The 26,777-nt window shown below is 38.3% G+C and overlaps 1 protein-coding gene across 3 annotated transcripts in view; it reads right to left on the bottom strand.

Annotated features, from left to right (window-relative positions):
* PLCB1 (phospholipase C beta 1) overlaps nt 1-26,777 on the bottom strand; it is a 797,636-nt gene that overhangs the window by 220,461 nt on the left and 550,398 nt on the right. For all 3 annotated transcript variants that reach the window (XM_055133540.1, XM_055133538.1, XM_055133539.1), the window contains one exon: nt 2,510-2,656. In XM_055133540.1, coding sequence (XP_054989515.1) covers nt 2,510-2,656 — 147 coding nt within the window. The remainder of the gene's footprint in view (nt 1-2,509; nt 2,657-26,777) is intronic.

Here is a 26,777-nt window from a genome sequence, read left to right as displayed (position 1 = left end):
AAGCAATGAAACTTTCCCCTTGTTCTCATTATTGTGTCTCTTAGCTTCTACCTGACGAATGGAGACGGTACTGACACTGCTCAAAAAATTCAACGATCAACGAGATGATAATGATGATGATGATGATGAGCTTCTACCTACCCTGGGACAATTATGCTGTGAGGAGGCTGGATTCACATGGTAAAGCTCCTTGTAGAAAATTAGGTCAGTATTCCACTTGAGCCAAGATGTTGGGTCATCACATGCCAAGTGCCAGAAATGTTGGTGGGGAAGGTGCGAGCAACAAGCCGTTTATGTTACCCCCCACCCCGTCCCCCACCATTTACCATCCAGCTGCGGCCCAAGTGACCAGAGAGCAGAGATAAGCCAACCTCTCTGAGCCCTTGGATTCTTCACATACAGAATATGAGTCAAAGTAAAATGATAGCTGCTTTATGCCACTATGTTGTAAATTTTTTTTTAATGCAAAGAGAGATGATCCAAACAGGGTTTAAGATGAGTCAAAATTAACTACTCATGTAGTTAATTTTATGACATACATTTCTCTCTATAGATAATGTCAGTTAAAACCAAATAGACCATGAGCAGCCCGTGAGCTATGCATTTTTCATGAAGAACAAGCAAGTGATGGATAGTTCAAATGACTATGATTCTGTGCTAGATGGTCTCAGATGACATGGATTCTTCCAGAGATCGCCTATTATTTGGAAGCGATACTGTTATCTCTGTCCAAGACTCATTTTTGCATTAAGCTGTTTCACCAAAGTATCTGATTCCAGGCCAATGCTAGATTTGATATCATACCAATTACACTTATACCGGGAGGTGAGGATCTGTACAAGGAATTTGGAACAAAGGGCTACTTCACTGCCAGATGTTTGAATCCTGTAAATTCTCTTGGACACTCCCATGAAAATCTAGTACCCAATTTCCTTTGTGATTATGTGAGTACCATTTCTGGCCTTCCTGCAACACAACCCATACACTTCAAGCCAAAATGTTATAAACACATCAAAACCTCGCCCATGTCGTGGTGAGACACCATGGTGTGACAACACACACACAAAATGAGACCTCATATATGCCTTGCACTGTAGGTCTTTTGTCTGTTTTGCTTTGTTTTAGGATCACATCTGGTAGTGTTTAGTGCATATTCCTGTTTGGGGCTCAGGAAACACATCTTAGTGGTGCTTGGGGAAACCGCACATGGTTTCAGGGAATGATCTCTGTGGGCTCATGCAAGAGAAGTGCCTTAACTTCTGAACTATCTCTCTGGGGATCATGCACTATAGGTCTTAAGGTTAGGTTTTTAGCTGGAGATGGATTTTTTAAAGCAGGAGTGTGACTTTTTTAAAAAAGAAATATTTTTTCATTTATTTATTTATTGCGGAATTTTGGGTCACACCTGGCTGGGCTCAGTACTTACTCTAACCTCTGTGCTTTCAGTATCCCTTTCTGTGGTGATTGATGGCCTTACGCGGTGCCTGGGATCAAACCTGGGTCAATTCTGTGCCAGGCAAGCATTTTACTCACTGTACTTTTCTCTCTAACCCCAAGAAATACTTTTAAGTAAGTATATTGTACATAAAATCTTTTCAAAGTTAGTAATTAGGGATCTAATATGCAGTACATGTATATTAAACCACTAACTACTGAAGAAATTGTATTCTGAAGAAAGCTATTTTAATCACAAACAACTCTTTTAGTGTCATTAAAACGAGTTCATAAAAATTTTAATTTTAGACTTTGTTGAGATATAATACACGTACATATATACATACTATTAATATTTTTCTATTTGCCTATCTGCAAAAACCCCTGACTATGCTCAGTTTAGTATTAAGCCAAGAAACAAGATGTTTCTTTTCCTTCTTTATTGTAGCACATGTGACATGAATGGTCAAATGCATTTGTTTTGTATCTAAAGCTCAATTCCATTTTTTTTTTTTGCTTTTTGGGTCACACCTGGCAATGCACAGAGGTTACTCCTGGCTCTGCACTCAGGAATCACCCCTGGCGGTGCTCACGGGACCATATGGAATGCTGGGAATTGAACCCGGGTCAGCCGAGTGCAAGGCAAATGCCCTACCTGCTGTGCTATCGCTCCAGCCCCTCAATTTCCATTTTGAGAAGAAAACCAATTATCTTTGATAAGAAGTTATGAAGGCCTTCAGAACTTTGTTGTAGATTAAAGAAGCTCAGTATTGGAATGTAAATAAATATCGGTTCCCTAAAGAATGAAGTCCAATTACACAAAAAGTCCGTTGGTGTGAACATAGCAGATACACATCTATTTTAGAAGACATAAACTTAGAGATGCTCTGTGAAGAAATGATTCAATTTCATAATGACAGGCCTGCATATGGGTGAAACCTCTGGTGAAATGGTGAAACCATTTCTCAGAAGCATTTCATGGGAAAGTGTTTCTGAATGCTACTTCTAAACCACAGGGAGAGAAGCTGGTGGGAGTAGCTGAAGTAATTGTGAAAGAAACTTAGAAACTCTTTACCTGTGAGGTAGGTGTTGTGTGAGGAATTAATGAAATAGTGAGAAAGGGGCTGAGACATATCTTCATTCAAATCCAGTTTCTCAGGTGAAACGACTCCATTTTCTTCTCCACTGAGATAGCGCATAAATCCATCTACTGATATTTGCCCTGGAAGGAAGGAATTGAGAAGACTGTGAATGTATTCTTTTAAAGGGATGCTGAGATCATATTGCTTTAATTCCCCCATCTGAAACTTTTGGAAGCAAGGTCCAAGGCAGTATCCACAGATGCATTTTAATGTGAACAAGCAGTTATACAGAATTAGGCAATTTTGTTGAAGTAATCTCTAAATGACAACCATAGTAGTAAAAAAAGAAACAAAAACCATACTTACATGAACTTCACACATTGACAAAGGGTTTAAAAACCTAAATACTAGACCTCTTATTTTAAATATAAGATTACCATCATCCCAGATGGTCCTAATGTTCCTAGAGCTTTTCACTAGAAAATGAAATGAAAGATATTTTCCAAATTTTCTATTTTATTACTATTATTATTTTGAGTTTTGGGTCAAACCTAGAGGTGCTCAGATGCTCAGGGCATACTCCTGGCTCTACACTCAGGGACCACTATCAGCAGTGCATGGGGAGCCATATATGGTGTTGAGGATTGAACCCAGATCAGCTGTGTGCAAGGTAAACAAATGCCCTAGCAGCAGTACTATCTCTCCGACTTTTCAAATTTCCTATTTTAAATATATTACTTTTAGAATGGACTGGATCGATAGCACAGCTGCTAGGGTGTTTGCCTTGCACGCGGCTGACCTGGGTTCAATTCCTCTGTCCCTCTTTGAGAGCCCAGCAAGCTACCGAAAGTATCCCGCCCGCACAGCAAAGCCTGGCAAGCTACCCATGGCATATTCGATATGCCAAAACCAGTTAACAACAAGTCTCACAATGGAGACATTACTGGTGCCCACTTGAGCAAATCGATGAACAAGGGGATGACAGTGCTACCGTGTAGTGCTAGTTTTAAAATAAAAAAAATTAATCACAACTGGTTTCATTATATTTTTTATGAAGTTAAAGTGTTTTCAAATAATAATCTTTTTCTTTGGAACAGAAAATAAAGCTGCTCACAAGTGAATCTGAGTAACTAGCTGGATGTTCATATAGAATAAAGTCTTTACAAATTTTTCGAGAATGACTTGCCTTCAAAGGGAAGAAATATGACTCATATATTATTTTACTCAGACTATATAGAAACTTTTTCTTTTAGTGTAAACTTTCTAAAATGCCTCATGCTAAATATTGAGATAATTCTTTATCATAGTAATCTTTACAGAGCATATAAAGTGAACCATCTCAACTATTTCTGTTCATTAATACAATTTACTTATTTAAAAATCAAATATTCAATAAGACAGCACTTGTCCTGTGGCCATACACGGTGTTGCTTATGGCTTATTTTTGACTCAGCACATAGGAATCACTCTTGTAGAGCGGGGTGGGAGTGTGGGAATCTGGGAACACTGGTGGATGTGGTATTGAATTACTGTATGCCTAAAACACAACTATCAGTCACTTTGTAAACTGTTCTATTTAATAGAAGTTTAAAACAAAGAAAAAACAGAGAGGAAGAAAGAGAGAAAGAAAGAATGAGTGAAAGAGAGAAAGAGAGAAAGAGAGAAAGGAAGGAAGGAAGAAAGAAAGAAAAGAAAGAAAGAGAAAGAAAGAAAGAAAGAAAGAAAGAAAGAAAGAAAGAAAGAAAGAAAGAAAGAAAGAAAGAAAGAAAGAAAGTAGGAAAAGAAAAAAATCCTCATGTTGTCATCTTTGTGTGATCACTTGTTAACAGATTTTTAGTAAAAGTTATAATGCCTCCTCTAACTTTCACATAAAGTGAGCTGGCTATCTTAATGAAAATAATTTGGTTATTGTGTTCGAAGCTTTCATTTAAAAATACTTCATGATGGGGTGGATATATCCACTGAGACTGGTTTAAGTTTTAGAAAACACACCAATGTCAATGTCATTTAGAGCAATATCTAGTTGACAAGCTGACTTTAAATAGTTTTGAGTACTAAACATAGAAGAAAATTTAAAAGCCTAAAATAGTCTTTCCATAGTCTCCTTATCTGTTATAAGTCCATTTTGTCATTTTTTTTGAGGGGAGGGGCTCTCCCAAGTGTTGCTGGGGGGCAGACATGGCAATCACTCCTGTGGTCCTGGCCAACTTGGCCAGGATGTCAGTGAGTGCTACAGTGCTGGTCCACCATGGTCACCTTGGGGGATGTTCAGGGCTCTATAGGTCCAGTGATGCTCAGGAGACCATATGACATTGGAAATTAGACTTAGGTCCCATACATTAACTTCCCAACCTCTTCATTTATTCTTAAACTATTCTCCACTCTCCACCTCCTCCTCCTTCCTGTACCTTACTCTTTCTCTTTACCTTCCACTAAAATAACAAGGATTCATCGAACATCTATTATGCAAGGAACACACTGATAAGTACAGCACAGTAGAGCACAGGCTCATATATGTGTGTATATATATATATACATATATATATCTTATTTTTGGGTCACACCCAGTGATGCACAAGGGTCACTCCTGGCTCATGCACTCAGGAATCACTCCTGGCGGTGCTTGGGGGACCATATGAGATGCTGGGATTTGAACCCGGGTTGGACGCATGCAAGGCAAACGCCCTACCCACTGCTCTATCACTCCAGCCCCTGGTTTTGGGGTCACACCTGGCGATGGACAGAGGTTACTCCTGGCTCATGCTCTCAGGATTTTACTCCTGGCAGGGTTGGGGGACCATATGGGATGCTGGGAATTGAACCCGGGTCGGCCACATGCAAGGCAAACACCCTACCCACTATGCTATCACTCCAGTCCCAGCACAGCCTCATAATTTAACATTAAGTAAGGCACTCACAGTTTGAAAACTAAGGCAAGCTCCTCCCAATCAGTGCATGCTTTATGTGACTTATATCTTTGTCATTCTTAAGAGCTGGCACAAGGCTCTTTGCACAGTCAGTGTGGAATTGATATTCTTTTCCAGTGACAACAAATTTACAGTGAAATTGGTTTTCTTTTCAAAAATAGAAAAGAAGTTATTTTGAAACTGGAAGATCACCAAGAATAGCAGAACTTAGATTATTTTGTCTGATTAGCTTGAATCATATGTAATTACTATATTTGGCTTTTTCACCTATACAAAGAACAATTTTATACAGCTCAATCTCAAATTAAGGCTTTTTCTTAGAGAACACAGAATCAATGAAAGTGTCTTAAGGACCTGCAAAGGAAAATAAAAGATACTGCTCAAATAACACAGACGCTGAGAAGCTGTGCAGAGTATAAAACTTGCAAGTTCACACTTACAAGGACAAGCAAAAGACATAAACAAAATACGTGCTCAAACATACCAGCTTGTGATTCTGGATTTGGTCTGGAGGCTGACAATTTTTGTTTGTTATCTTGCAGGATAAAAGTACCCTTTGACTTGATTAGTAACTTTTGAAAATAATATAAACAAAACATGACAATATGGCAAATTAGACATATTAATCTAAACTTTAATATTGATTCTCATCGGTTGCTTGTAATGTCTTATGGAAACTGGGCTGAGAAAGATTCTGATCTTGCTTGAGATTTAAACATCTGTCTGTGGGCCTAGAGAGATTGTAAAGGGGCTAAGGTATTTGTGTTTGCCTTGCATATGACCAAGTCCAGACTGATTCCTGGTACTATATATGTCCCTCAATTCCCTGCGCACCACTAGGCATAATCCCTGAGCATAGAACAAGAAGGAAGACCCTGAAGATCTAGAGTCAGGTGTACTGCTGTGTCACCGCCCCCCCCTATGAGCGCTCCCCCCAAAAAAAACCAGTCTGTTTGGTTGCAGGACACACACACGATATTTATCATTCCACATGAGGATACTATAATTAAGAGGAAACCAAGAAGATGACAAAGCCACTTAATGGAGTCTATGAGACACAACTGTTTTATATATGCATATAAACCACACACACATATACACACACATATATAGTGAAAGAGATAGCTCAAAGGACTGGGGGACATATGTTGCATGCAGGAGGTCCTGCTTGATTTATGGTACCACATGGTCCTCGAGCACTGCATGGTCCCAGTAATCACTGCTAGGAGTGACACCTTAGCAGTGAGCTAGGAGTAGCTGAGCTCCCTAGCTACTACTGCTCGGTGTGTTTCCAAAGTCAAAACAAAACCAAAAACACACATATCAAAATACTCTTACAGGATTCAGCTGGAAAAATGCAAATGTTTCTAGCATAATGAATTAACTTAAAAGTTAGTTCTAACTAGTAAAGACTTTAAGGCAGAATTTAGAACCTTAGAGCATTTTCATCTGTATCTTTAATCACACAGCTTTAGAATTTGCTGTGCTATTGACATACATGCTTGAGTCTGTTTCCATCAACACTGCAATTTTTGAAAAACTCTTTACAATTATTTTCTGCTCCACTGAGGAGCATAAAATATGAAAAACCTCCAGAATTTAGAGGAAAACTTTACTTTTCTACGTAACAGCACAAGAAGTACAGTTTCAACTTTTGCTAATCAGGGACAAATTCTTCAACCGTAGGATTGAAAACCCTAACTCGTCTGTAGTCCTAAAATACAGGTCCTAAAATCCTGGTGCTGGAGACATAGTACAGCTTGCAAGTGATTGATTGTCTTATACGTAGTGGACCTGGGTTAGGCCCCTTATACCCCAGGGGTGACATCTGAGTACAGAGCCAAGAGTAAGCCCTGAGAACTGTCTGATATGGAACAAAACAAAAACATCCCATATTAGAATGGGATTATGAAACACAAAACCACAGCTGAAAGCAATGTTATAATTTTTTGGAATAAAATGAACAGGAAAAGAATTTAAGTTCAGAAAGTTAAGGCTAGATGATAAAGGCTAAAAATAGAATTCTTTACATATTTCTCTTCGAAAAGACTGGTACACTCCCAAAAGAACATATATAACACCTGAAGATCTCAATAAGTATGCATATTATTTGAAGCACTCAGTGAATTTTTTTTATTAAAAAAGCTCTATTCTATGCAGCTTTCCAGTTAAAAAAATTATTTAACTATTTCAATGAAAAGGAAAGTGGTGATGCCACATTTTATTTTATTTTTTATTATTTATTTACTTATTTAATTTTTTTTCTAAGTGAACCACCATGAGGTACAGTTACAGACTTACAAACTTCCATGCTTGCATTTCAGTCATACAATGATCGAGTATCCTCCCTCCACCAGTGCCTATTTTCCACCACCAATGGTCCAAGCATCTCTCCTACCATCTCCACCCTGTCCCTCCCCCCAACCCCAAATCTGTGGCAGGGCATTCTCTTTTGCTCTTTCTCTCTTTTTGGGTGTTGCAGTTTTCAATAAAGGTATTAAGAGACCATCATGTTTGGTCTATAGTCTACTTTCAGCGTGTGTCTCCCATCCTGAGCAGATCCTCCTAGCACCCTTTACTTGGTGCTCCCTTCTGTAACTGAACTGCCTTTTCACCCAGTATGTGAGGCCGGCTTCTAAGCCGTGGAGTAATCTCCTGGTACTTATCGATACTATTCTTGGGTGTTAGTCTCCTGTTCTGTTACTTTATATTCCACAAATGAGTGCAATCTTTCTATGTCTGTCCCTCTCTTTCTTTCTAACTCAATTCACTTAGCATGATACTTTCCATGTTGATCCACCTATATGCAAATTTCTTGACTTCATCTTTTCTAACAGCTGCATAGTATTCCATTGTGTAGATGCACTAAAGTTTCTTTAGCCACTCATCTGTTCTCGGATACTCGGGTTTTTTCTAGATTCTGCTTATTGTAAACAGTGCTGCAATGAACATACAAGTGCAGATGTCATTTCTACTATACATTTTTGTGATGCCACATTTTAAAGACCTGACTTCAGTGGTAGAACAATCTTCAAAGAGACACAGAACAAGAGGAATGTCACCAAATAATGGTGCCAATGGGCATCTATTTATATTGTCGTTCTTCAGCAATAACTTGGCAAAAAAGAAAGAGTCAAATACTATGCGGGTTTGTTCAAATGCAGCATTGTCTCTGCTCACTCTCTATCCCTAAGCTAGATTATTATGGAGACTCCATGGGAGCCCTGTAAACATGCCAGGAAGATAGAAATTCAAAATTATACTGCTACAAAATGAGATAGTCTGGGGATGCTTTAACACTGTGGCATATTCAGATTTTATTTTATTTTCTTGCAGTACTCTATGGGATATTTCCAAGAATTTATTTGCAATACGTTTTTTTCAGTGTTTATGCTACTTTCTTTTCAATGACTAAAGAACACTCTAATTCCCTGTCTTTGGTTTTTAAAGCACTATGTCTTTAAAAGCACTATGTCTTTCTTTCAATAGTACATTGCCATATTGTCTGTCTATCTATCTATCTATCTATCTATCTATCTATCTATCTATCTATCTATCTATCTATCTGTCTATCACCTCTCTACCTATCTATCCTCTAAATACACAAACACTTTGTTTGCCTTCTTCTTTCCATTCTTTTCCCCAACTATGCAAGGGATTTGAAACAGGGCTTCAAAAGGAGAGGGAGAGAAGGAGAGAGAGAGACAGAGAAGAAAAGTGCCTGCCATAGCACAGAGGCTGGCTAGGGATAGGGGGTGGGAGGGAATGTATATCAGTGAAGGGAAGGATGTTTGTAGAAAATGTACACCAGTGAAGGGATAGATGATGGAACATTATATATGACTGAAACCCAATCAGGAACAACTTTGTAACTGTGCATCTCACTGTGATTCAATCAAAAAAGAAGATGTAATGGCTTCATACATACAGGTTTTTACCTTCTTCTACCAGTCAGCTACATCACACCCTAGCTTTAAACTTCTTTAGAGAAGTTTTACTTTCATGAGTAGTAAGTTTTTGCTCCTTATTTAAAATATGATTGCATTTTTTTATGCCCCGTGGCTTTGAAACACAAGAAAATTTATCAGGAATCATTGTAGAGGGATCAATCTTTGGTTTAATCACTAAAATCAGAATTATGTTTTACTTCCTGCACTAATAAGAATTTTAGAGAAGAGTTAGAGTAATTCATCTTGTTAACAAGAGATTACCGAATGCTAGCAATCTAGAGTCCAGTAGGGGAAACTTGCTGAAGGTCTCAGTATTTTGTTCATTATACTTTATCCCCATGTTTTCAAGATGGTATTCCTGCTTCCATCATGAATTTTGTCATCCAAGAAGCCTTTATATTTTTTCTCCAGAAAATAAGTCTGTAATCATCTTCCAGGTAGTAGTTTTGACTAATCCTTAAACAGTTGTCAACAAATCTGTCTTATATTCGGCCATACTTCTAAATACACGTAGAAGAACCTAACACCATCATCTTATGAAACTTTGTTTTCATAAAATAACTCCTGTTGGTAGCCTGATTTTTACATGGCGGGTCTATGATTAGTATTCTCAAATCTGTTCTAGCTATAAACATATATTTAGCAGCCAAAATTATGTAACTGTTATCTCTTACCTCCACCTTAACTGGATTATGTCTTTAAAAATAAGTAGAAATAGCTTATTCATGTCCACGACCAAATACCAGTTAAGGTAAAAAAAATAATAAACTATATAGCTGGTCATTACATACTGATTAAAGAATCAATAGATGAAAACATATATGTGCTGAATAAAAGAACAACAAATTTACACAGCAGCTGCTATTGGATTCACTTGCCTAAATACATTGGTAGCAACACAATAGTAATGGGAGACTTTATAACTCTACTCTTATCATTAGACTGATAAACCAGACAGAATATCAAGAAAGGAAGCAAACACATTACCTGCTGAACTATCTTTTTTTTAATGTGTACTGTAAACAATATTGATTCAATCCCCAGATTAAATCTCCAGCACTGCCAGAATGATCCTTAAGTGCAGAGCCAGGAGTAATCCCCGGTTGTGTCCCGCCCACAGAAAAGATTATCAATAAAGAAATAAAATCCCCTAAATGAGGAAGGGAAGAACTTGGACTGACATATATAACAGGACCCTCACATCCCAAAGTATGAATATTAATTATTTTCCAGTGCACATAGAACATTATTCAGTATAGATCAGCGCTGGGGCACAATTTGGGTACTCATAAAATAGAAATGAATTCAAGTATCTTTTCAGATGGCAATGCCAGGAAGGTAAAAGCTAAACATAAAGAGAAAGTTAGGGAAAGGACCAACATTTGGAAACTGAATAAGAATACCACTGAATAAGAACTTGGTTAGAGCAAATCGAAGATGAAATAAGAACCATCAGAAACTAGGGGACACAGAAAATTCAGTGCTAAGGAAAAATCACAGCCATAAAGACCTACATCAAGGAAAATCCTACAAATAAGGAAAATATCAAATAAAAAACTTCATAGCTTGAGAAACCAGGTGTGAACAAAAAACAAAACAAAACAAAACAAAAACAAAAATGAATCCCCAAATAAATAGAAGGAAATAAATAACAAAAATTTGAGAAGTCAGTGATACATAAGTCAAGAAAAGAGCCCACAGGGTCAATAAAAGAAGTAACTTCTTCTAAAAAATAAGTATGATTTGCAAAAAACATATGAGTGCAGGAATTTATCCAAATCCCCTCATTAAAGTCGTAGGATATGTTTTTCAGGACTCCATTCAGTCAGCACATATGTCTAAATATGTAATGCATTTTTCAAGTTTGTTATGTAAATTACAAATGAAGTTCAAATCACTGATAGAATCATTATATGATTGAATCTTTAAAAAGAAAGCTTCTGGAAATAAATCTTAAAACAGATGAAATAAACTGTATATTCAATCCTGTCATACTTGTTAATAGTTAACAGACGATATATTTTCTCCCTTAGATTTCCCAAGTCCTTCTCACTCTTCAATACAGCAGAACTTTCAAATTTTCGATTCAGCAAAGAAAACATGTCACAGAAGGAATTTCTAAGGGTCTCTTTTATGATTGCTTCTAAGGTACAATTCTATCAACTCTTCATTGTCTACATATTAAGGGGTAGTCCTAGAAAAGTTTGAATTTCTGATTAAATTTCCTTTACCGAGAGGCAGTCTATAATGTTATAAATCCTGAAGTTCCCAGTAAACGGCAGTATCAAGAGCAGAAATATCTGAATTCCAGCATAAAACTAAAGAAAATAGTATCTTCATGGTCTACTTTTGAGTTGGGCCTTGGTTGTACAGAAGTCATTTTTTTTTTAATTGAATCACCATGTGGAAAGTTACAAAGCTTTAAGGCTTAAGTCTCAGACAGAAGTCCTTCTTGAGCTTCCACCAATAAGCAAATATGTGACTAAACCCATGGTCCTAAAAACGATAGCCAACGGCCCAGCCAATGCCCCAGAGTAGGAAGAAGTAAGCTATCTCAGTATTGTTTGGATATTTAGCCAAGGGGGACATGGCAAGAAAACAAATATTTATTCAAATACCCAATTCTCTGGACTGGAGCGATAGCACAGTGGGTAGGGCTTTTGCCTTGCATGCCACCGACCTGAGTTTGATTCCTCTGTCCCTCTTGGAGAGCCTAGCAAGCTACCAAGAGATCCCGCTGCACGGCAGAGCCTGGCAAACGACCTGTGGCATATTCAATATGCCAAAAACAGTTAACAAGTCTCACAATGGAGATGTTACTGGTGCCTGCTTGAGCAAATCGATGAACAATGGGATGACAATGCTACAGTGCAGTGCTAACCAATTCTCTCATTGCCTCTTGATGGAAATGCTAAGGAAAGGCTCCCAGCACTTAGCACCTTAGCTCATTTTACTCCAGAAATTAATATAATCAATGATAGAGTTCACTGAGTCTCTTCAAATATCAACATAAAATAAATCCTTCCCAAGCCTGCCTGACCATCCTATATAGATAACAAACCCTCTAGCTGAGAGCCCTCTCTCTTTGGTGATTCAGTGACGCTCCATGGAATTTATCACCATATGCCATTCATTATTCTCCCTAGTTTATTAGCTTTGATCTCCTCCCCCAAGATTGTAAGTGTCTTAGTTGAGTTTTCCCTTAAATTAGACCAAAACGTGTATTCAAAATACTAGTTTATTTAAGAAGCACCAATTTTTCTGTTTCTCAGAAACACCAATTGGGGAGGTGGGGGAGAAGTTAAGGATAGTGAACTATGAAATACATAATCTACTTTAGACAATTGAAATAGAATCCCACTGGGGAATCCTATGAAATCAGGTAGAGAACCGTTTGTTTTTCCTACCTAAAAAGAGCAGGGATGTAAGTTTTTAACATAATCAGTCCCGGTTGAAGGTTACAGGGAACACAAATTCTCAAGCATCCTAGTCACTTCACATTGGCAAGATGGTCTTTGGAAGTGAAATAAAGCTTCTAGCAAAAATGTAGATATGCTTAGTAGGCAAAGCCCAGTCAGCAGTCAGGACTATACATTTACTATTTGTTGATTCTGCACCCAGAACACTGATTAACACACGAGGGCTCAGTGCATGTTGAGTTGAAAAATGTCTAATGGGTTCCACAAATATTAACATTTATATAATAATGCATTTAATAAATCCTTGTTTTTATTTTTCTGGCAGGGACTCCTAAGCAATGCTTAAGGATCTGAGGGCTGCTAACAATATGCTTGGTAAAATAGGACAGATAATTTAATGCTCAAGCCCCAAAAAGAGACGTTGCTTGGAAACAGTGGTGCTAAGGAACACCAAAGCCACCCTGGCAGTGTTTGGGGGACCAGGTGGTTCTTGGGATAAATATGGGGCCCTGACATCTCTTTGAGCAATATCCCCCACTCCTATCATGAGTTGTTTTATCATCTTGGCAATGAAAACCCTTAGATTATTCTGTACTATAGAGAACTCAAAATGCCAATTCTGAATTCAGCTGTAAATGATATTGTAAAAAGAATGGTGACCAAAACATGAGAGAAATGCAATGAGGGTGCGTGGATTAGAACCAGTGGTCCAGGCCCAGTATTCTTCGATGGTACCATGATGGTCAGACAAAGTGGCTAGGAATGTGGCTGGAGAGACAGCACAGTGGACAGGATGCTTGCCTTGCATGTAGCCCACCTGGGTTCAATTCCTGGTACCAAATATAGTCAGTCCCTTGGGCCCTCCCAGAAGTGATCCTGAGCGTAAAGCCAGGAGTATACCCTGAGCATTGCTGGTTTGATCCCCCCACCCAGCCCCCTAGTCTAAAGAAGAATCACGGAAACGGAATCTCAACCAAGAGTTCCTGCGTAATTGAACAGGTTGTTTGTTTGTTCTTTGTTTAACGCACTCTCTGCACTGTCACTAGCTAGAGATCTAATGCAACAGTACTGCAGTCTAAAGGCACTGGATAGATCAGAAGAAAACTACGATGATTCAGAACATGGCAAACCAATCCAAGAGTTGTTTTTTTTTTTGCAATTTATTATGGTAAGTTATTACCTTCTTCTTTTTACTTCTGTGTTCAGTCATGATGGAATTTATTTTATAATTCATAACTAAGCATTATATATGAATATATGAAAGTGTATATGAAAGTTCTCAGGTAATTTCTCTTCTACCCAGAAACATATGAAAGTGATTTTTGCTAAGGTCAGATAACACAAGCCAATCCTGAACTTACACTGAAACTTTTTAGTTTGGTGATGAGTCCTCAGTCCCTTACTCTCTCAAGATGCTTTATACCAATTCTCTGATCAGAAGAAAAAGCATAGCAGGAAATGGTGGGAAGCCTAACTCCAAATAGAAATGTTAATGTGCCTTGAAAGTTCCCCAAAATGGTTCTTTCCTGTTCAGTATATATTTTTTAACCTTTTTTTTTTAAAAAAAAAAACAACAAACAAACAGTAATGGTTACAGTGAAAATGACCCCATCCTGGCTTCAAAGTACGGAGAAGGATCTGCACCTGAGTTAGTCCTAAAAGCAGACATAACTCAGCAGCCGGAAAGAGCGTAAGAGAAAAAATGCCATGAATGTCTAAGGAAAGAAAATGTAGCTAACCGTGTTTACAAGCACAGTCTTTTATAAAAGAAAACTTATGGCTTCTGAGTTAAAAGGAAATACATTGTAAAAGCACAAGCAGAATAGGAAAGGAAAAAAGTGAATGAGTCAGGCTTTGGAAAGTTTCATGAGCTTAATCTATTTCCAGTATATCATTTAACAAGTTGGAATATACTTCGTACTATATGCAAATAATATCTCATTACATTCTTCTAACAAGTCTATGAAGCGCTTACTGCCTTTACATTTGTTTTTTAGATACAGAACTCATGGCAAACAGTTTGCCTAATGTCACATAGCAACTAAATGGACAAACTGGGCTTTGAACCCGAGTTATCAGGCTTTGTGCTCCTCACCATTCGTCACTAAACTATCCAGATACTCATAACCTAGTAGTAGGAGAGAGTAAATAGTAATCATGATAATGTTTATCATCATCATCGTCATCAGAGGAAGAGTTATTATTATCTGATTACTGGACATGTTTTACTTACAGAAATCTTATGAGAAAAAAAAAAGAAATCTTATGAGAGAGAGGGAGTTTACTTTTTTTTTTCTTTTCAACTAAAAAACTAAAGCTCGCCGAGGGGCGAGTGCACTCGCAGGCTCTCCGGGCGGCTCTGTCTCACCACCCGCGTTCGGTGCTCTGGAACCGCAGTGTGTGGACTGGATCGGGACGGCCGGTGGTCAAGGACAGGCGAAGGAAGAACGAGGACCAAGCTGGTTGCTGATTAGTTACCGTTTATTCAATCTTCAATCTTTCTCATCTCCCGCACTCCCAGCTCCCGCCTCTCTCTGGATCTACTGCTGCTTCTCCCTGGCTTCTCTCTCCTCCTCCCTGTCTCTCCCACCTTGCCCTCTAGGCTACAACCAGCCAGGTAGCCAAATCAACATAAGAAAGCCCTTCCTGAGGGCAGGGCACTCCAAAGCCCTTCCTCACTCTTAAGGTTTTTTTCTTTTCCTTAGTCCAGGAATTTATTAACATCTTAATACTAGTTATTTTTGTATGGACATAGCAAGGGATACATGGAGGCTTGCAAGGCAGCTCTCCTGGCAACATCTTGCCACAGGCTCAGACCACAGCACTCAGGCCAGATTAATCATTCCTCACCCTAGCAGGGTCCGAATCTAGTTATCACTGTTTGGATCATGACAACATTTGTCCATGATCAAGCTCTTAATTTATAGTTAAGCATTAGGCACTTTGGCCAGGCCCATCTCGATGCCAGGGTAGCACACAACTCACCGCTTGCCCTGGGTCCTTCTTGTCCCACGTCGGGACCGTGCTTTGGGGGTGCTAGGAAATAAGGGCAGCTGAGGCTTAGGTCAAGAGAACAGATGCCCTGGAGGAAAATATCATGTAGAGTCAAATGACTCCCAGGTTACAAAAGCATAGCGTTTGTTAAGTCTTCCTGTGTCCATACAAAAAGGACTTGCTCTGAATAAACTATGAAAAGGACTCAAGGAGAAGAGAAAAACATTATTTACAAGTCAACAGAACACTAAGAAAGAAGCTACAAATAAACAAAGAGGAATAGGAGCACTGTAACAGGAGTAACCAAATAAACCTAAACTACGTGAGGCTATGTTATCCTACAATACCCGGTGATGCACAGGGGTTATTCCTGGCTCTACACTCAGGAATTACTCCCATCGGTGCTTGGGGCACCATATGGGATGCTTGGAATTGAACCCGCGTCAGCCGAGTGCAAGGCAAACGCCCTACCCGCTGTGCTGTCACTCTAGCCCCAGAGAGAGGTAGTTTAGTTTTGTAGTGAAACAAAACAGCTTTTATTGAGAACAATTTACTTAGACGTGAGGGGAGAATGTTATAGAGTGTATATGGTCTTCTCCAGAGTGGAAAAAGCAAGCAAGTAACAAGATGTGTTCAAGGGAGAACAGGGCCTGGAGAGAGAGCTGTAAGCAAAGAAACAGGGAAGCATACCATATGTTCAAGGGAGAATATAGTTTGAGAAGGCAAACCTGAGAGAAGTCACTTTTAATTCCCATTTTTCAATGGAGTGGTTTGAAGATGAAAGGTAAGCAACTCATGTGAAGTCAAAAGAGTACCTAGTGTGACAGAGAAACCAGGAGTCCATGCCATAGCAGAGAAGACAGATGGTGGTCAGTGCAATTGGTGATGTTGAGCCATACAACATACAACTGCTCTGGCATGGATGGTGCAAAGAGAAGGTTTTCCCTCTGTGGTAGTTGGTTTCAATCTGAGCTCACTGTAATAGTTCTAAAAATAACTCTGAATGGGATAAAATAAGAGTTTTCTCCCCTCGATTTACTTACCTCACTAAAAATGTGTTAACTTAATCTTTCTGCTAAGAGAAACTGGATACAGGCAGGACAAAAGACCCATCTGGCAGAGGTGTGAGATTGACCCTTCGTTTTATGTTTGCTTTAAGTTCTGTCTATAAAGGTCTAAAATTATTTTCCATTTCCCAAACTCTTTGATTTAGAAGCGTCTGTCAAGGCCTAAATTATTTTCAATTTACACTCTAATCTCTGCAAGTAATTTAAAGGCTTCCTCTAGCATGTTCATGCCCTTAATCTGTAAGTCTAGTTTGTTATGCCAATTATTATACCAACATAGAGATGCTACACAAAGGATGTGACTTTGTTTTGTGTTTTGTGGGTTTTGCAAAACAATATAGTTTGACTCAAAAAAAGAGAGAGTCATGACATGAAAATGAAATGAAAGTGACATCTTTACAAGCACCCAAATCATGGAAAAATATTTATAAATTATTCCTTTAAAGAGAGAAGGCTTATAAATCCACATAAAGTCATCAAACAATTGAAAATGGACAAACAGGACAATGAGTCTGCCAGCTAATATGGCCACATTTGATGGAACCAAAAGCCTATTAGGAAATATCTGAAAGTGTACTGTTTGGGTGTCATAAGGGTCAGGTGGTTGATAGTTCATTTGTCAACTTTAATCCCTACTCTTAATGTAATGATACAGGATATTCTGGAATGCTACTACTGGCTCAATAACTCAACACTTTTGTAAATCACTTCCAAGCACTGAGAAGCTATCTTCCTGACATATTTATTCCTGGTCTATGACTCTTATGTGGGTTCTGCTAGATCAGTTAAGAGAAAGTGAGTACAGATGTTTTTAATATCCTGCACCAAAATGTATTTGCATTTCTTCAAAAACAAATGTTCCTGTTTTAATTATCTTTATGTGGGCATTAACTCTCCTATTAAACTTGAAAACTTGCTCTATAAATACATGAGTTACCACACAAACATACCAACTTTATAGAATTTATGAATATTGTAGGTTTCTTTACTACTTTATCAGTTTCTTTTTCAATCCTGGAATCTATGTCAAATAAATTTTTATGCATTGCCATTTTATCTTAGAACATATAATTTATCCTTATTCTCTCTTGATTGCAAAATTTCCAATATCATAGTAACTGTGTAAAAATGCTAAACCAAGATATCATGAGAAAATATCTACTAAATGGCAAGAGTTCTCAAAGGCCTAAGCTGACTAATCCCTTTTTTCAGCTGCCACAGTTCCCTGTGTGCCTACAGTTTTCCTTGTGTTGAGTTTAACTCGTTGAAGTGTTTTTGTGTGAAAGCTTTTAAGAATAACACCTAACTTTGATTTAGCACTTCCCTTTTACAAAATATCTCACATCTGCATTCTTTTTTACTCCCCACTATGATCTTTGGTGAATCAGACAAAGTTTTATTACGTAACATAATAGATAAACAAACTTTGAACCCAAGAAGATTAATCCGGTTTTTTTAAGTTGATATGGTTAGATAAGGACAGAATCCAGATTAGAACTTGACTCTAAAATACAGGCTTGCAGTTTTTTCTCTAAATTTGTGTAAATATGAGTTAAACATTTATTCTTAGAAGTTTTCAGAGGAAGAAACAAGGTTGTTACATTTATAAGTGTACTGTCACAGTGGTCTGAGGAGATGTTCCACAGTGGTTTCTGAACATAATATAGAAGAGACAAAAGTCTTCTAGATCCATTCATCAGAATGTCACATTTCTTTGTCAAGCTGGACCTTGGCTCCCAAAGGGCAAGACCTTCATGTGTCTTACATCTCTTTCAGCATCAAACATAAAGACTGACACAGAAGTGACTCATCAAAATGCCTTCTGATGAACTCAGTGCATACTATTTTTCAGTGCCTAAAATGTCACCTGATTCTAGTCCATTCCCCATCCAGCCCTCCTGTCTGCAATATTCCTGAAATAAAGATCCAGTATTACTTTCCTTTTCAAAATCTTTCAAGATGGTTGGAATAGATAATCTCAAAAAAGAAAATACAGACAAAGAAAAAGGCTCAACTTTATTTGTCAAGAGAAATACAAATAATGAGCTATCAATTTCCACCTGTGTGAATGGTCTACATTAAAAAGACCAGAACCAACTTGTGTTGGGGAGGGTATAGAAAAAGAGACTCTTGTGCCCTGCTAATGGGAATGTAAATTAGTCAACCTCTGTGGAAAGCAGCACAGACATACCTTAAAAACAAAAATATCACTTGAACCAGAGTCCCATTAGGCATTTATCTAAATAATGCTAAAAAGAACATAATTAGAAAACCTATTTGCATCCCTATGTTCACAGCAACATTTCTCACAATAGCTAAAGATTTATTTTGAACATATTCAAATCTTCATCAATAAAGGACTGGGTCAGAAGGTGGTATACACACACTTTGCTTTTGTTTTTTGTTTGCTTATTTTTTTTGGGGGGGAGGACACACCTGATTGTGCTCAGGACTTACTCCTGTCTCTGTGCTTAGGGATAACTCCTGGTAGGACTCAGGGGACTACATCAGATGCTGGGTATTGAACCCAGGTTGTTCACTTGCAAGGCCAGTATCACTGTATCACTGTCATCCTGTTGCTAATCGATTTGCTTGAGTGGGCACCAGGAAAGTCTTCATTGTGAGACTTGTTTTTGGCATATCGAATACACCATGGGTAGCATGCCAGGCTCCACCATGTTGGCAGTATACTCTCAGTAGCATGCCGAGCTCTCCAAGAGGGACGGAGGAATCAGACCTGAGTCAGCCTCGTGCAAGGCAAATGCCCTACCCACTGTACCCTACCCAATTTTCAATCTCTCTAGTCTGCCCAAATAGTATAAACACTTAATGAATATCATTCAGCTGTCTTTTTTATGACAAAAATCTTGCATTTTGCAACAACATGGATGGAACTTGAGGTGAAATATAATTACCGGATGGTATCTCATCTATGGGGAATATAAATAATTAAAGCAAAAAAAAATACTCAGAATGTGCAAAAATTATAGTTGTTACCAGAAGGGAGGTGGGAGGAAAGGACAGAGAGGGTCAAATCAAGAGTGGAAATAACACTAGAATTGGTGGTGGGTGTGCTGAAACATATTCACTTGTTGCAGTATGAAGTCGCAATCTCAACAATTAAATCCAGTTCAAGAGTGAACGTGGGCCGTAATGCTCAAAAAGATGTGTCCTGATTAAATAATTGAATGAACCAAGAGCAGCATCTAGGCTTCTCTGAGACTTTACTCCTCTTCTGTCTTCTCAGTAATTCATTTTCAAACACGCTCAATTATTTTACCATTCAAAAATCTCACTTTTCATTTTAAAATGAGACAAATAACATTGACTCAAATTTTTGTTCTGAGGTATCAGAGCATTAGCTCCAAGGACCGAGAGTGCAAGCGACTTGGGTTCAGTTCTCAGTACCATGTGGTCCTCTGAGTGCCATGGGAAAGACCCCTGAACACAGAGCTGAGAGTGGACCCCAGGCATTGCTGGGTGTGGTCACAAACAAATCTGTTTTGAGAATAATAGATAATAATTAGAAGATCAAAAGCTGAAGCAAATCCTGACTCTTCTTAGTAGCACAATAAATAAAACCTCCTATTTCCTTCAAGCGTTCCTAATACTTTATGTATTAGGAAATATATATATATATATATATATATACTTATATATATAAGTTGTATATATAGTTGCATATAGTTGTATATACTTAAATATATAAGTTGTATATATAGTTGCATATATAAGTATATATATGTATATACTTTAAGTATTCTTTATGAATACTTAAGGACAAGGAGATAATGCAGAGGTTAAGGTATCTGCCTTTCATGCTGCAGATCCAGCTCTATCTTCATCAGAACATATAGTCCCTCGATTACTGCTAGGAGTGGCCCCTGAGCATAGAGCCAAGAGTCAGCCCTGAGCACTGCCAAATATGGTTAATAGCCCCTTGCCATCCACCAATATCACTCAATAGATATTTTCTAGGGGCTGGAGCGATAGCACAATGGGTAGGGCATTTGCCTTGCATGCAGCCAACCTGGGTTCGATTCCCAGCATCCCATATTGTCCCCTGAGCACTGCTAGGAGTAATTCCTGAGTGCGGAGCCATGAGTAATTCCTGTGCATTGCTGGGCATGACCCAAAAACAACAACAAAAAAAATTAAATATTTTTTAGGTAATGGATAGAGATCTATCACATTCTGTCTTGTAAAGTAATTTGTTTCTATATTCCATTTCCTCTCCAACTGATAGTACCCTTAAGAATGAAGACTATCTTGATTTTCCTCCCACTTCTTTGTAGTTCTTAAGTTGGGTAAGTGATGCATATTTGTCAGATTAAATATCTGTGTGGCTGCAACAGGTATGTGTTAGAATAAAGAAGCATTCTATCAGGTTCCATATTTATCTCTCCACCACAGGATATCCTTGTTATAGTTGCAGAGTTGGATGCAACACTTTTCATATTCTCTTAAACAAGGTGAATATTGTTTTATTTGACAATGACATGTGACTGACTATTTTGGGTGTCCCAGGAGTCAAGGCCGGACAAATAGAGATATTCATTTCTTTGTCTGACAACTTATCTTATGTTGAACAGGCTGGCAGTGGATTAATGTTCCCAAGAGTATTTTTAAATGATCACTGTTGTTGCGAACTTAGTTGTGTGTTCTATACTGGCTTCTAGAGTTTCCCTCAGGACTGAGCTCTAGTCATGCATGCTGGCAACTTGGTGCTCCAAAGTTTATTGGCTTGCCTTACTTCCACATTCAGCTAACCTCTGTATACCTGAATGAGTTTCTTGGAGCCAGCTTCTGGAGAAACCCCAACAAAGACAAACAGCAGCATTCATAAAAACGTTGGCATTTGATATTAGGTGAGAAGGTAGAATTTGTCAATCACCAGCAGTTAAAGCTTCCTCTTAAAACAATGTTATCTTTATTCTGCAGGTTATTTTGCTTTCACAATCTGAGTTCTAGGGATCATAGCAGTTCACAGTTAAGATAACTCCTAGAATCTCTATTATCAATTAATAAAACTGTTAGCTCCTTCAGCTTTCTGACACATTTCACCCATTGTTTTAAACTCTGTTTAGAGTTAGGGAGATGGTTCCCACCTGACCTCATCTGACTTCCTGTTGTCATGGTTTACTTCCCATGGAGCTGATGATCTCAGTATTCAATTTGATTCTGTCCCATTCCAATTGTTTGTCCTAAGTATTTTATTATTTTTATTGCTAATGTGGATGTCACTGTCACTGTCACTGTCATCCTGTTGTTCATCCATTTGTTTGAGCAGGCACCATAACGTCTCTCATGGTGAGACTTATTGTTACTGTGTTTGGCATATCCAATACACCATGGGTTGCTTGCCAGGCTCTGCCATGCGGGATACTCATGGTAGCTTGCTGGGCTCTCCAAGAGGGACGGAGAAATTGAACACGGGTTGGCCTCGTGAAAGGCGAATGCCCTACCACTGTGCTATCGCTCCAGCCCTCTGTCCCAATTAGGGGATGTAAAATCAACTATTAAAGAAACTAAATCCTGGATAATGCAGACATTAGGGGTCAAATGTCATCACTTTGCAGTCTTTCTACATCACAGTACAACCTTCTCACCATTGTGTCTCTTGCTGAGTCATGATCCCTTTGGTCCTTGCTGAGATAGGGATATGTTTACTAATCAGCAATTTTTAATGGTCGGTTGTGACGGGAGATTGCATCTAGGTAAAATCAGCTTAATCCCAGTGATGTGTCCCATAGCTTATATGAAATGGCAAGGTACCTCAGGAAAGCGAAGTCCCATGAGACAAAAGGTTTTTCAATACAACCCAGACATGGGGTGACTTAAGCTACCAAGCCAGTTTCTCCACCGTTTGGGACAGAAATCTGATTTTGTTTTTACTATTTATATTTTTCCTGCCTGGCTATTTTCTGAGAAAGGAAGTTTCAGTTATGACTAGACATAGTTGTCACTTTCTGGCTAGAGCTGTGCTTGGAGCAGACTTTAAGGTCACTAAAAGGGAGACTGTAGGAGAAAAAACAAAAAACAGGACTCTCGAGCCATTTTCTTCTTTCCTCATCTCTCCTCTGACCCAATTCCTCCCGAGAGGGGAAGAAAAGCAATAAAAGAAGAAAAAACAGAGGAAGTTATGAAGTTAACTAGTAAGCAATTGTATCCTAATGGCTACTCTGAAACATGGCATTTTACATGGATAATCAATCTCAAATACTTCCAGGAAATCCACAGACTCACAAAACACAGGGTTAAGAGGAGCTTGGATATACTTATAGATGATCATGTCATTCTCCTGTGACCTGCCACAAAGGCTGAAAAGTCAATAGGAACAACTCAACTGAAATCCTAATCAATAAGGTTCTAGAATGACTCTACCTCAGTTTTCTTAGTGGAGAAATTTAATTGAGAAGTGAGAATAAGTGGTTTTGTCATAGAGCTGTCATCTATCTTTGTCTTTGGGGAAGAAAATCTATCTTGTTTGATTTGGTTCCATTCATGCATTTCTATTCTTTTATTTCTAGTATTTCTACACAGGTAATTCATATAAAAATATTTAAACAAATGCCGCTTTAATTGTAAAGCAGATCTTTAAAGCAGTCAATGCTTCTTCTACATGAGTGCTTTTAAAAGCTGAACCTTCTGAATCTCCTGCGGTTTTGTCAGAAGTTCCTTCAGAGGCACTTTGTCAGATGGGGCAGGAGTTGAAACAGAATAAGGCAAAACTAGTGATTTTAAAGATTCTTCCTATACATTAACCTTCTTGTGACTCTTCGTGTGAAGAGACAAAGACAATTACAAAGGTTACCATATCAAGGACAAGTTTAAAAGTCACTGCTATGGAAACCAGTTGTTAGATTCTATGGAACCAGTCGATGATTCTGGAAGGCTTCTGCCTGTGGGTTAGAATTTCACTTGTAGGCCTAGACATGGTTTGAACTAATTTGGTGTGAATGCCAATTATCACTTTGTTAGTTCAGGTTAACAAAGGTTTCGTGGGCAACAATTAATATGTACACCCTTCTTATCATTAGTAAGATTTAATTATCCTACCAAATCTCTCAGCTAATTGTTTCAAAGATGAGAAAAATTAGAGGGAAGAACTCGTCAAAGAGGTAAAATGGCTTTTAAGATGTTAGAAGTGATGGTAAATCTTCCTTTGTTTTGGGGCTACACCTGACAATGCTAAGGGGTTACTCCTGGCTCTACACTCAGGAATTTCTCCTGGTGATGCTATGGGAACTATATGGGATGCCAGGAATTGAACTCGGGTTGGTTGCATGCAAGAAATACCCATGGTACAATCTTTCTGGCCCCAATGATAAATTGGTTTTTGACTCCATTTTGGAAAGATGTTTAGTTTTTATCTGCATAGTGATTATTCCGTATTTTCCAGAAAAAAAAAAAAAACAAACACAAGGGATACTTAAATTAGATCTTTGACAAAGGATTCAAGTGACCTAAATCTGTCTAATAGCTACTTTGCATCCTGGAGGCCATTCTGCTTCAGATGCTAGTTCAGGAGAGGTCTTGGGTGACAAACTAGGTTTAGATTTCTGCGAATTTTCATGGAATATAGAGTAAAAAAGATCTCAATAGACTGAGATTGGTGGGTGGTAAACTTGGCGCTGCTATTGGTGTTGCTGCCTGAACTAGAATTATAGCAAGTATAGAGAAAATAACAAAAGCTAAAAAAGATAACTCTTTATTATCTATTATGATTTTTTACATTATCTTTTTACATTACCTTTATTTCTGCACCCCAACTTCTCAGAATATTTTAGATCTATCAATGTTCACTGCTTTAATAATTTGTATTTTGTTATTTCTATTCATTTTCCAGTAGCTAGGAGGTCACAGCCAGAAACTTCCCCCAGTGCCATGTAATGCCATCAACGGCCAACATCAACGGAGAATATAAAACCAAGCTCCGGGAAAAGTGTGGCCTCTTTGCAGCCACAGGACATCTTATAGCCTAGTCGTCCCTCTCCAAGAACCTGGCAAGCTACCTAGAGTTTTCTGTCCGCATGAGAGAGCCTGGCAAGCTCCCCATGGTGTATTCATATGCCAACACCAGTAACAATGATGGGTCTCATTCCCCGACCCTAAAAGAGCCTCCAATGCGGCACCATTGGGAAGGACGAGTAAAGAAAGGCTTCTAAAATCTCAGGGCTAGGACAAATGGAGACATTACTGAGACCGCTCGAGGAAAACTGACCATCAACCAGATGATGATAATGATGATGATGATGATGATGATGACGATTTTTCTATTCATTATTTTTATATCCTTATACACCCACTTTTGAAAACCCATCCAATACTTGTAGTTTCTTCCTGGCTCTGTACTCAGAAATCAATCCTGATGGGGTTCAGGCATCCACATCTTTACATATTTTTTCTTCATAATACTGTATCACATGAGCCCTGGAAATCCTTTCATTTTCTATAATTTTTAATTTTGGGAGGGGGAGAGAGGTGGTGGTGGCATATTTAGCAGTGACCAGACTTACTCCTGGCTCTGTACTTAGGAAGGACTTCTGGAGGTCCTCAGGGGACAAAAAGTGCTGTGCTGTGAATAAATTGGGGTCAGATGCTTTGGATTCAGTGGGGATGCCTTGAAATGGGATATGAGTCAAATGGAAGCTCCACTCGTCCTTTTTGGAGAAATCTCCACAAAGTTTTCAACAGAAGAAGGTGATATTCCCACCAACAGTGAATGGAAGTACTTTTTTGCCACATCCTAGCCAACATTTGTTATTTCCAGTTTTCTTGATATATGTATTTCTACTGCTGGGAGGTAATACTTTATTTTTGTTTTGATTTGTGTCTTTCTGATACTACATGGTGATTTTCATATGCTCATTGACATGGTAGTGTTATTAATCTCTTCTCCTCATTTTTTGGTAAGCTTATTGTTTTTTGGTATTACTGAGCTTTGTGAGTGCTTTACAAATCTTGATGTTAATTTAATGCCTTTTAAATAATGTGCAATTACACAAGTCTTTCTCCTTTTTAAAAAATTTATCTTATTTAATGTTTAGACTTAGTTATAAATGGACTTGTAAAGAGACAGGATTCTTGATAACATCATTCGTAAGCAAATATAGTTATTTCTAAAAATACTAACTCTTTAACCCTTTGCTTACATGTATTAGTAGATTCCTTTCTGTGTTTCTGCTTGAGTATAGTGTTATTTTTCAGTTGAATGAGTTTTACTAATACTAGAAGTACATGAGTCCTAAAGTCAGTGCTCCCTTGAAAGTACTCCCTAGAACAGCTTCCTGCTGCCAGTGGTAATAATATAACTAAATTTATGAGTGTTTTTAGATAATACTGAAAATAAAAGTAGATTATATTACTGAAGCAATTATTAGCTTCAGTCTATTTTCAATTTTATTATAAGAAATAGCCACAATGAAGCCTGGGGTGCTCAGGCTTGCTCCCTATTGTGAAAGTCTAATGGTTCAGTGCTCAGGTTTGGCCAAAGAGACTTGCTATAAACTGTCAGTGCTTCAGATCTTCATGATTCACCAAGTGATACTAAGAACTGAACTCAGGGTCTTGCACACGCTAGGCATGTTTTTTGACTACTTGTGCTATTTCCCTGGTCCTTCTTGGGTCTTTTTTTTTTATTTTTGGGTCAAACCTGGCGATGCACAGGGGTTACTCCTGGCTTTGCTCTCAGGATTTACTCCTGGTGGTGCTCAGGGGACCATATGGGATGCTGGGAATCGAACCCATGTCGGCCGTGTGCAAGAGCAAATGCCCTACGCACTGTGCTATCGCTCCAGCCCCTTCTTATGCCTATTTCAAGTAAAACTGCTTGCTGTTCCTAAGCTTCTCTCCGGTTTGCTGCTATTAAATATGTTTGTAATTTTTAATTTGGAGCTCATTT

Source organism: Sorex araneus, chromosome 3 (genome assembly GCF_027595985.1).
Source record: "Sorex araneus isolate mSorAra2 chromosome 3, mSorAra2.pri, whole genome shotgun sequence".
Classification (NCBI taxonomy): domain Eukaryota; kingdom Metazoa; phylum Chordata; class Mammalia; order Eulipotyphla; family Soricidae; genus Sorex; species Sorex araneus.
The sequence above is the reverse complement of the archived record's forward strand: the minus strand, read 5'-3'. Positions and strand labels throughout refer to the sequence as shown.